We start from the raw sequence: 12743 nt of genomic DNA on the forward strand, positions 1-12743 counted from the left end.
TACAATGGAAATTCTTGATTCGCAACTTCGTAGTAGGCTGATGAGCACATGAACATGAGCGTTCCTAAAAATTATTTGCTCCCTATTAGTATTTATGTCAACCGCATCACCAAAATGTGTAAAGGATCACCATGTACAATTAAGTGCCGTAAGATTCATTCACTTTTACCTTCCCTATTCTACTTTAGCTATTTATATATAAAATTACTTTGCAGTACTTGCACGTAACAAGATTTTACTTTCATACACAAATGAATGCAATCTACATTATTTTTGAATGGGTGAGTAAACAAAGCGCAGTTAATTGAAATGATAAGTGAAATAATGAAATATGATTTACATGGCAAAACTCGCGCCATACAGAAAATTACAGTACTTTCCATTACTAAAATAATAAAATATATAAATTATTTCATGTTTCTATAGGCAAAGTATGTATATAAATTTTAGATGGGAAAATGCTTTAGTTTTAGTTTAGTACAAAACTCATAGGACAGGAAGTAATACCTCCAGATATTTTAAAGGGGTTACAACTAACATAGCATTTGCTCTGTGGACACAGCCTGTTGACATGAGCAAAATGCATTCACTACATCTAGGATAATCACTGTCCGATGCTTGCTGCCATTACCGTTTCCATGAATTGTATCTTCGGCTAAACGAGTAGCAAATTTGATGGGGTCACGGGGCGGGGGAAAAGGCAATCTCCGAAAGATTAGTCCCTTCAGTAATTGCATCATATCGTCCAATAAGTATATAGATTTAAACAATAATGGCTCACCTCGATGATTGCCATCTATGCGAATGCGCACTATATACATAGCTCCAATGTGCCCGCGATGCAAAAAATCTCCTATTTTCATATTTATTTCGGAAAATACGGGCCGGCTTAAGGAACTTATTTGCAATGTCCACACTATTAGCAGTTTTCTGTAGTCCTTATATTACAGCGAAACTAAAAAGGATGAAATTTAAATTTCGCCATGTGCATTAATATCCGCCTCTGGATAATGCTGCCTGGATCTTCATTATATGGCAACTTTCAAGATTTCTATGAACTATTTTTATAGGTACACTCTTCTACCTCCTGCTCAATTTCACTTGCCTCCTTTTGGGTCGTTAATCTAGCTAATCTTGTTGTAGCTTCCAATATGTACTACAATACCGGTTATGAGAATGCAACATTTATTCAAAAGTTTTAAGTTAACCATTGTGGATCCAATAATCCAAGATTTGTTGTTAGTGGAGACTGCGTATTTAACTCTTCATATTTTCCATAATATAATGTTAATACAAGAATCTGAACACACCTGAGCATCACAAACTTCAAGGCCTAAACACAACAGTGGAGTGACTGCGTGAGTCCGAAGTGAGAGAGCTGTCAAATGAAGTTCATTACAAGGACTTGTATGAGGCAATATACAACAAGTTCGATGGGCAACGCGGCACACAAAAAAGTTTGGAAAATTGAACTTTTGTGATGCGTGACAGATAAGTTTGTTGCGTCATTTGCAATATGGCGCCGCTTTTCGTTTCTCGGCTGCTATTTTTGAATATAATTAATTAGAATGAATTCGTTTTGAGAACTGTACAAGGCACTATTTGCTTTGCAAATGGTAATTATTAATGTCACTTGTATTAGTTCCATAGTTCATAAAAAATAAATTTAAGCCGGAGGTATGTGCACTCATTGTGGCATTTAATTATTTGAATTTCTTAAGGGGGCCATCCCGTGTGTCGGGTTCGAAAAATCGATTTTTTTTTTTGCATGAATCGTATCTATATATGGTGGAGAATATGTGGGTAAAGGGATTTTCCGATATTCCGAGTCCTTCCGAAATTACGGTATTTCCGGTATCCGGTATTTCTGCAAATTTCTGCAAATAATAAAATATACTTAGTAGTAAAAAAGGAATACGTAGGACATGTCGAGAAAAGAATGGGTACGCGGCTTAGAAATGCAAAGAAGAATCACAAAGGCATTGGTGGAAAAGGGGCTGGAAAACTTACTGATAAGGACCTCACTACATTTCCTGGGCTGGCTATTCGTCGACACGCAAATTCGATAGAAAGAATAAAGCAAGAAATTTGGGCAACTTTCTTCCATAAATGTTCTACAGACGAAAATCCTCAGCATCAAAATTGTCCAGCAGGCGAGGACAGTTGGTGCAAATGGCGCAAAGCGGAAGTTAAAGGAGAACTGGATAGTTGGCGAGAAGGCACCTTTGACTGAAGAAGTTCAAACAGTCATCAAACCAATCTACGAAGATTTGTCACGAGATGATCTCTTGAACAGATGTTTAGGAGCAGAGACCCAGAATAACAATGAGTCGTTAAATGCATTGAACTGAACTTTCGCTCCTAAAAACCTTCATTCTAGGGTCAAAGTCGTAGAAATAGCCACTTTTCTGACTGTAATTATTTTCAATGAAGGATTCAATGGCATTCTCAAAATCCTAGTGACAATGGGATGTCAAGTTGGTCACATATGTCAGGTTTATGCCGACCGCCGTAATGAAGCGTGAATTTGGCGGTCCGAACGACGATCGACTGACCTCGCTAAAAGAGCCACAATTGACACCAGAGAGCACCAATCGGACTTACAAGACTTTTCTAAAGAAACGGAGGGTGCTCTCTATGAACCAGGTATAGCAGATTAATGGTGAATTAAAATTTTACTGTTGATAATCACATTTAAATTTTCAAATGCGTTTTTCTCGAAACTGCATCTTGAAAATCGGATGCCACCATAGCTTAAAATCTATCCAACCAAATTCTTTGAAATTTTCACGGCTCCTTTAGAACATATTTCTACGGTCCACAAACTAGGATAATTGCAATCGGACAGGTCGTTGTTTTTTTATTCATAAAAAAAGCCGTAAAAAAACACCAAAATCCAAAAAATTAAGTTTAAAAGCCCACCAAAAATTTACCTTTTAATATTTTCTAATTATGCTAGTTTGCGGACCGTGGAATATTGTTCACATTAAAATGCCGTTTAGTTTTTTTCCCTCAGATGAATACAGCGGCCTCCAGCGTGGCAGCAGAAAAACACCTTTTTTTGGAGATGGGTGCATAAATTAACACCTATTCCAAAAACTAGCTATAAAATCAAACTGAAAAATTTATCACATATACTAGAGATATCAATAAATATATGGTGAAAAAATCACGTTTCTATCTTTATCCAGTCCTTCAAAATAATTTTTCAAAAAAAGGCAAAAAAAAAGGCCTTCACACGGGATGACCCCCTTAACATAAAATAGAGGAAGACGCATACGCTAATTGTAGAAATTGTAGAAAATTATGTGCAACGCCGTGATTTTGTGCGCGGAAAATTGACCTGCGTGCATATTTTATGTTAAGAAAATCATAAAATTAAATGCCACTCAGAGTGCACATACCTCCGGCTTAAATTTATTATTTATGAATGGAAGCGACTGGACTCACGCAAGTGGCATTAATAATTAATACTTGCAACACAAATAGTGTCCTACACAGTTCTCAAAACGAATTCAATCAAATTATTTACATTCAAAAGTAACAGGCGAAAACCAAAAGCGCCGCCATATTGCAAATGGCTGTAATCTGTCATCAAAGCGAACCTTGCCTACGAATCAACACGGGAGGCCTATCAATGACGCATGTGAGGATTATCAGTTTATACCTCCATTATCAACGGCTCAACAAGCGGTATCCGGTCTAGATCTGCCTTAACAAAGAACTCAAAGTATCTCGATCTTACGCCGTAGTCAACCATATCGATATCGCTAAAAGCTCTCTGACGTCCTGACCAATGCCGTCGCTCCACTCGGAGGCAAGGTCTGCCATGTTTTCTTTTTCTGCCATAAATGTGGCCTTTATAAACTGGATCATCCTCACCTATACGGGTTGAGCCGGATTTTATCCACATAAATTTTGTTGTTATATGGGCTTCGGAATCGTCCATACTCCTCCTATAAGGCGAAAGAACCTTCTTTCACCTACGCTAGGTCAAAGTTTTTATAATTTTTTCCTACGATCAACGAACATAACAGTAAGCAAACTATTTTCAGTACTAGAAATCAGAACTAAAAAGATCCCTAAAACACCAATAGGGTTCTAAACTGGACCAAAACAATATGGAGTGTCATAAAACCGTTGCCAAAAATGAAGCCTCTTACATTGACCAATATGGAGCAAATGCAAATATGATGAATTTCAGTGCATTGTGGGAAAACTTCATGATCACATCAATGGTGTAGTAGTATGATATGAAAAAGAATAGAAAAATCTAGAAGCAGCAGTCGGCTTTCGACTTTTCTCAGTTACTAGTATAAAGCTATCCCATGCTTCTGAAACTTGACTCGCAGCTAACGAGGGTACTGCTAGGCGATATGCCCCTTTATACCACTATACTAGAAACCTTCCCAATGTTACCGGAACCCTTGGCAACTTCTGCCTTGCGCACGTGCCATTACCAAATAATATGTTTTATTCTTAAAATCTCCAGAAGGCATAATGGTTAGCAAGTGTTGTTGCAACGAAAGATCGAGGAGAGGTTCACATCGTAACTGGATATCAGATACCAGTCGACTCAGCTTATAGATGCAGTACATGTTGCACGGTAACTCTTGGAGAAACACAATGACAAGCATCATTCTCTCTTCATTTGATATCTGAATCTAGGGAAGGCGTTTGACTATGTGTCACACAAATTCATCTGGGATGGTCTACGGCAACACCGTGCGTCTAAATTTATGTTCCGGGATCCAAGGAATAAAGTTCGAAGTGTGGCAGATATAACAAAACCGCTGTGTATTCATCGAGGAAGCGCCGTCTCGCCAGTCCTTCTTATTCTCGCATCTCGCAACGAAGCTGATCTCAAGTAACTTATTCAAAAGTAGAACAGTCGTCCTGCATGAACTTAGGCTGAGAGTAAACAAAACAGTGTCTGCTCTGTCGCCATATATGGTTCTAAATACTGGACAACTACTAAAGACAATGAACTTCAGTCCAACTCTGCTTGCCTTTCTTTTCAAATCCAAAGCCGTGTGAGAGAGGTCCACGAGTAGGTGAGAGAGTAAACAAATGTCGTTATGGCAGTCTAGGTATCAGAGGAAAGATGATGAACTCCTCCATGCCCTTCAGTAGGCAGTACGAAGAACGCTATTTATAATAAGAAAAAATAATGTCGGTGAAGGGATGCAACCTTCATGGACTCCGGTTTATATGCCGAATTGCTTTCAGTTTACCTCGGTGAAGCACATGACATTTTGCACCATTATATATAGTTCTGAAAACAGCTGTTAGTTTCTTCGGAATAACCATAATGCGTAGACTATTCCAGATCTCCCTGTTGACACTGGCTATTGAGTGCCTTTTCCACATCGATAAAATGCAGGGGTATCGAAAATCTGAGCTTTACACACTACTTCAAAATGGCCAGTGTAGAAAGATTCAGAGTGAAAACCGCCCTACTCTCTGCAGATCAATCCTTCGAGATATTACTTAATAACATACGTTCCAGGATTATTTTAGCTATTATCTCCTGAGTGAAGTGATTGAGATAATTAGCATCGATGCTTTTGAATAATGATAAACTTCGCCATGGGGACGCTTCCTGTATCAACACAATTTGGATGAAGTGATACTCCACAATTGATGTCAATTGTGATTGACATATCAACGCTTGAAATGCAGAATCTATGGCAAACCAGATCTACCCGCTATCAAACGGAACAAAAGCTAATGAAAAAGAATAATAAATGAAATTCAGGAAAAAAATCACGGCGGCCCATAAGATATTTGATGTGGTTCTGTCCATTATGAAGTCGAGAAAGATCAACTGAAAAAAAGACAAAGAAGACACCAACTAGAAAGTAATACCTAGCCCGATGTTGCTGTACATGGTCTAGTTTGAGAGGAACATTCTGAGCAACCAGGCAAGGGAAGGTATGGCGAATTCAATATAACCCCACAGGTTTCGTGACCCACACTACCACAATATAGAGGAAGCCTCGTAAATGGTGGGACGACAAACAAACGAACAATCATCCATCCATATGGGAACTCGCTTCTAAGCTTCTTGAATTAACTACAGAAGATAGAAAATCAAGATTTCCTATGGGTACTGTTGTCTTCGAATCAGAACTCATGTCGTCGCTTTGGACATCGCTTCACTATTTAGTATGACGTCTCAAAGTCCAGATAGCGCAACACCGTAATCACTGAAGGCTTTTCCGGACAACCTTCTTTCTGCTGCTATACGAGAGCAACACGTGAAAGGCAACCAGATCGTCAATCGAAAACTCCAGGTACATCCTGGCTTTTAAATGGGTAGAAGGTAAAAGTACACGCAATAATTTTCCGCCAAAATTGTCAACTAAAATGATTTTGTTTTACTCAGAACCAAAGCGACTGAATTTTTCACATCTGATTCGAAAAATTTGGCGGAAGCTTTTAAAGGAGAAAATAGACAAAATAACCGCGAGCTCGCATTTATTAAAGTTTACTATGATTATTTAACAATAAAAAATGGAGTGAAAAATTGCCCTGCTTCTTGTTAGTGACACCTTTGCATTAGAAATGCATTATTTTTTTTATCCTCGGTGATAGGAATCGGATTCTGATTAGTACGACCAGTGGCGAATTTGAATAAATGGTTGGAATTATATGAAATACTTTTTCAGTGATGCAATCAAGCTTTGGAATTTGCCTCTTGACATCTACATAATTACTTGGAAAAAATTTAATCCCCATACGACTATCCAGAATTGATTTCAAAAATTATTTATCTTAGGATCCTTCCTCTCTTAAGGCCAACAGGATAGTAAGCTGAGAAATCTGATGTAATTTCTTATATTCATTACGTTTGTAGCATTATAGTGGTACTTGATAAAATCTCCTGAAGTTTGCATTCCCGCCTATTGCTGCTTTAGTCATACGAAAAATTCCAAAATATCTGAAGGAAAACTGTTAGGAAATTACAATTGATCATGTATCCTTTAAGCAAACTCAAAAAGTACACCTTTAAGTCTATATATAATAAAACTTTTAATCCTTGCCCTTGTTCAACTCAAAATGCCAATTGAACTACAAAAGAAAAGCAGCTGAATCCATGACCTCCACTCTCGTTCGTTCACTTCTTTATTTAATGAGGTTACATCCGGTTATTGTTCCAAACCATACCGGGAAATTTTGAACTGGCTTATCTACTCCATCTCTCTCAGAATTCGACAGCAACAAATGTTTTTTTGGAAGATTCGTTGGGAACTTCTTAATTCGTTCTGACAATGACACCTGTCTCTTTTATAGCACTGCAGAGTAAAGATAACATGGGCTTTGCCCAGCCTTGATAATAAATTTATTTTTGTACAAAGAGCAGAACCTAGAACAAATATTCTACAAATAGATCAACTAAATGAATTTAAAACACCACCAGGGCCCTTCCTGTTTCATTAGATTTTCGACACACATATTAGAGCCAAATTATTAAAAATTTTGATAAATTCTTTGTCGCATGGGCAAAGAATTCTCGCTGAACATCGAGCCATATTCTGCTATTTATTACTATTATCCCAAAGTGAAAATAATACATAAATTTAGTAGTAAAGTACTTGTTGCACTGCTTGACACTATAAATATCTTCGCAGCAAGTAAATAATGCAACTGTAAAAGGCACTTAATATACACAAAGGGAAGTACTCATTGTAATCTATTTGTAACATTTAGAATACTTCCCCGAAGTCGGTAATTCAATTATAGAGTTCCGACATAAGTCTTCATAACTAGATTTTTCATGGTAGTACAAGCGATCCTTCAAAGATCCGTTCCACTTGTTTTTTGTCCTCTTTGAGAGGTCTTTTGCAAATATCCCAATTTAGCTCAAATTTTCCACTGATTTGAACACATCTCACTCAAACTAAGCTTGGCACACTTAGTTTTTGATCATCTTACTAGGAAGATAAAAGCCTTCGGTTAATTATCACACTATTTGGAGAAAAATATGTGATAACATTTTACGTTTTCTTAAATTACATGAAATGTTGTCATAAGTTACTAAAGCCTAAAGAAACCCCGAACAGTTACATAAAAGATATTCCGCGGCAACATTTAACAGTAAAGCTGATCAATAAAGATGTAGTATAAGTTCGTTATTAGGGCCCGCAATATTAGGTGCCATGTAACTAAACTATAATAGGAATTATCATAGCCCAGCCGCTATTATAGGCAGCAGTAAATATTTAGAATTTCTGAGAATAAACGTGGATTCAAAGGCGGACCGGAAACATTGCGATTTGATTGATAAGCGATACAAAAGCTGCTGCTATTATCACCGTGGATTCATTTCCGACAAGTGAAAAAATTATCTGATTTTGATGAGCACATTACGAAATTATTGATTCGAATACAAGAACCTTGAAAATGAACACCTACCTTGGGTGATGAGTTTCTGGGCTCCAACGTCCAATATAACCATGCAGATTACACCTAGACAGGCAACTTTGTACCACGTTTTCATCGCCATTCTAATTTCGATATGTCACTAACAATGTTCAATGAGCACTTCTCCAAGATATTAGGAGAACCACACAGATACGAATGAAGAGCAGGAACTGATGATTTTTTTTCTCAAACACTTTCACCGGCTTCTCTAGCACTTAGTTCCCGATCACATAACAGCAAGCACTTATTCCTTAAAACATTATCCTTACACTTAGTTCACTTTCAATGAAACGACTCTATTGTAACTTCTGTATCCTACTGCCAGTGGAGCTCGATGCTCAATCAGTACTAACGGAACGTAAACAAGGCCTCGCACCTATATAAAGATTTCCACCTGTTCGACAGTATCTCTATCAGAGCTTCAGAATAATCGGTTAAGTCATAGCAAAGCCCTCCTCAGCTGATAAGCTGCAGCGGTAGCTGATAGAAGTCATCAGATACAAATTAAAATAGCTACTACTCGCAAAAGGAACAATTCCATGGTTTCCCCCATTCCTACACCATGTTTCCAATATGACAAATTTATCAATAGTTTCTAGCGTTTTTAATTCGAATGCAGTCCTTTTATTTGTCACGGTTAAATCGACAATCAGATTAACTGGAGATATCTTGACGATATACAGCCGCAGTCAGTGATCGACATAAGCTAAGATTAAATTGATTTACTCACTGAGTTTAAGAATGTGGTTAAGAGCTTAGGGGCTCCCTGATAAAAATTTTCACAAATTTTGTATTGGGGTTTCGTACAGAAAACTCAACGAAAGCGCTTTGACGAAAGGTATCGACGTGAAACTCATTATGCGATAATATACATGCAATTTCATTTTTCAGTATTCTGATTTTCTTTATTGTAAACCGAAGAACTGTAGACCAAGATTTTCAGAAAAGAATTAAATTATCGTAAATGCAGTTGAAGAATCAAAAACCATCGTTTTCCACTCCCTCGCGAACTGATAGAATAAACATCCGCCTCTGAGGTCTATTTGCAGAAAATGCGACTTAAGAAAAATAAATATTTCTTGTTATCATTTTAAGATAAAAATTTAAATTTAAATTATACCTACCTTTCTTAATACGATATCGAGTGTCACCAGAGTGTTTGTTTTCGCCAACTAAATTTCAACGACTCCACCTGGGAATTCCAAGTATAGACGAAAAATATGTTCTGCCTCTGTAAAACCCCTTTCCCTTCCGATTGGGTGTATCCTCTGTGGAACTGTTCTAGAAGTCTGGCTTCTTGCATCTTCCTCTAAATATGAAACAAAATTAAAATATTTCTTTCCTTTTCGGTTTGTTGGTGTTTCTAATCTTGCTTATTCCTTGAAAGTGTCTACTCTTATAGTCCTGATGTGATATTTTCTTCTGCTGTCTTTGGCAACATTGCAGAGAGCACGTGGATACCCACTTGTGTATCGATGATGAGTTGTGAGGTGTTAACTGCACATACTACATTCAAATTGACAAACAATTCGGGAAACCGGAAGCTGGACGCTTCAGGTACGAAAGGTTTTGTGTATTTCTTAATACGTAGCACGTAATATATCCATATATTGCGTGAGAGTATCCACTTTCGGCTGATATTGACATTCATAGTCTTCAATTTTCAAAGAAGCAACAACTTTGACGTATTATAACTTTGTTAGTAGTAGTGCGATTTCCACCAAACTTGGCAAGATCATGATCTACATTATAGCTAGGATGAACTTAAGGGTGGTTTCCAGCCAATTATAAAAAAATATAGTAATATACTATTATTAACTTTATTTGAACAGGTATCGGCATGGAAGGTTTTTGGGAGCCCAGGCACCATATAGTGGCAGCCTCCTAATTTTTTTCAGATTTTTCGGTTTGGTAGTTTCTGAGAATGGTCCCCTTAAAGAAATAATCACGTTCAACCCCGACCCCCCCCCCCCCCCCCCCCCCACTCTCCACCTTTCCAACAAATGTCAAAGCTAACACCGGCTTCGAAAAGTATTAACCAAGACCTTTAATTTGATACCCCATATTTGATGAAAAAAAATTTGACACCCCCTTTTTGTATGTATGGGGACCCCCCCCTTAAATTCAACGTAAAAGCATGTAACTCACTCTATATATGAGCGTTCACAGTTCCCAGCTTTCTACCAAATTTGGTATCAATCGCTATAACCGCCTCCGAGAAAAATATGTGTGACGGACGGACAGACAGACAGACAGACAGACAGACAGACTACTGGTGGAATACTGAACTGGCCAGCTTTCGATCAGCCTGTCACCGAGCCAGAAGAGCGACTCAGAGAGCGGTAGGCAGAATCGACCAAGGGCAAAAAGAGCGCGCCTATAAGGAAGCCCGCAAAACCCTCAAGCTCGCCATCCAACGGAGCAAGAGGGAATGCTTCAAGGAGCTCTGTTCGGAGGCAGACGTAAACACGTAGGGGAGTGCCTATAAAATCGTGATGGGGCGATTCAGAGTCCGATCATCTCCGCAGATCACGTGCCCTTCATTCTTGTTAAAAATGCATTTCTGAGGGGATATTTCCTGCATCATGGAAACGACAAAAGTTGGTGCTACCGCCTAAGGCTGGCAAACCTCCAGGTGAGCCAACCTCCTACAGACCTATTTGTCTTTTGGACACTGTGGGCAAAATGCTAGAGCGAGTAATCTATAATTGATTACTACCGGTTGTTGAGAGCCAGGAAGGTCTCTCAGATCGGCAGTATGGGTTCCGTAAAGCCAGATTAACCATTGATGCCACCATAATGGTTACTGGCTTGGCCGAAGATGCAATCAACGGAAAGGGTAGTACTAGCAAATATTGCATAGTAGTGACCCTGGATGTGAGAAATGCATTCAATTCGACCAATTGGAACCTGATACGGGAATCTCTGGCGAATATTGGTATTCCCGCTTATCTTGCAGTTGTCAACAGCCATTTACAAGAACGGAGGCTTTGGTATGACACCGATGACGGACCCCAAGAGTACGTTGTCTCCGCGGGTGTCCCACAGGGCTCCGTATTGGGCCCACTGCTGTGGAACATCGTGTACAACGATGTACTTAATCTTCCCCTTCCGAAGGAAGCCACGGTGGTGGGCTACGCCGACGATATAGCTCTGGCTGTGGTCGCAAAGCTACTCGCTACTCATGTGATCAGTGCTGTTAAGGTTGGCTAGAGAGTTCTGGTCTGACATTTGCGGAAGAAAAAACGGAAGCGGTCCTCATCACCAAGCGCCGTAAAAGAAATTTTTCCCGTATTCAAATTGGGAATCAAATCACCACTTCTGAGCCCGCCATCAAATACTTGGGAGTGATGATAGACGGGAAGCTTAGCTATAAGCGACCCTGGCAAGGAGGAGGGCCACCGCATGCTTCCAGGTTGCTTATAGCTAGGGTAGTATGTTCGGTCGTGCTCTATGCAGCTCCAGTTTTGGGAAAGGCATTTCAGGCTCATTTAACACTAACAAACTGAGTTCAGTCTACAGAAGAACAGCCCTAAGGGTGTGTTCGGCATTCTGGACTGTCTCAGATGATGCAACATTCGTCATCTCTGGAATGATGCCGATTGACATCTTGGCAGATGAGATGACGAATATATATAATGCGAAGTCTATCTCTCCTTTAACGCAGACGAAGAACGCCGAAAGGGAGAGATCTCTAAATAGATGGCAAGAGCGTTGGGATCGCTCGGGAAAGGGTCGATAGACACACAGACTCATCCTTGCTATCAAGGTGTGGTTGGAGAGACAACACGGTGAGCTTAATTATAATGTTACTCAGTTTCTCACGGAGCATGGAGGATATCGCCAATACCTGTTCAGGTTCAAATTAGATACCTCATCCGATTGTCCAAACTGCGATGGAGTCCCAGAGGACCCAGAGCATGTATTTTTCCACTGTCCAAGGTTTGTCGAGGTAAGGAAGAGCCTAGAGGAGACTCTAGGCGAGCTGCTCATACCAGAGAATCGTCTGTCGAGTCGGGGCTGGTTTTAGTGGGTAAGAATCCCACGCGTGTCCAGGCCAGCGTCTTTTGAAGATTTCCACATCCTCAAAAAAAAAACACAGACAGACAGACAGGCAGCAAACCGATTTTAATAAGGTTTTGTGTTTACACAAAATGTATGAGTTGTGCTGAGCGTGCATGGTCTTCATACCACACCACTTCTCCAATCTGAATACGCCTACCTCAAAGGCAAATCATCAGTAACCAGTTTACGAGGTAATTAGGACAGTTGAGCGATCGTTGCACTATATATAGAGGGAGTATTCAACAAAAGCC

At 39.3% G+C, this 12743-nt stretch overlaps 1 protein-coding gene across 1 annotated transcript in view; it reads right to left on the reverse strand.

The window, feature by feature from the left end:
• Positions 1-8959, reverse strand: part of LOC119655662 (sodium/potassium/calcium exchanger 3) — a 62628-nt gene extending 53669 nt beyond the window's left edge. Inside the window, exon 1 of the mRNA XM_038061646.1 lies at positions 8419-8959. Coding sequence (XP_037917574.1) covers positions 8419-8509 — 91 coding nt within the window. The 5' untranslated portion in view covers positions 8510-8959. The remainder of the gene's footprint in view (positions 1-8418) is intronic.
• Positions 8960-12743: the final 3784 nt, after the last annotated feature.

The sequence above is a fragment of the Hermetia illucens genome, chromosome 4 (assembly GCF_905115235.1).
Source record: "Hermetia illucens chromosome 4, iHerIll2.2.curated.20191125, whole genome shotgun sequence".
In the NCBI taxonomy this organism is placed as follows: domain Eukaryota; kingdom Metazoa; phylum Arthropoda; class Insecta; order Diptera; family Stratiomyidae; genus Hermetia; species Hermetia illucens.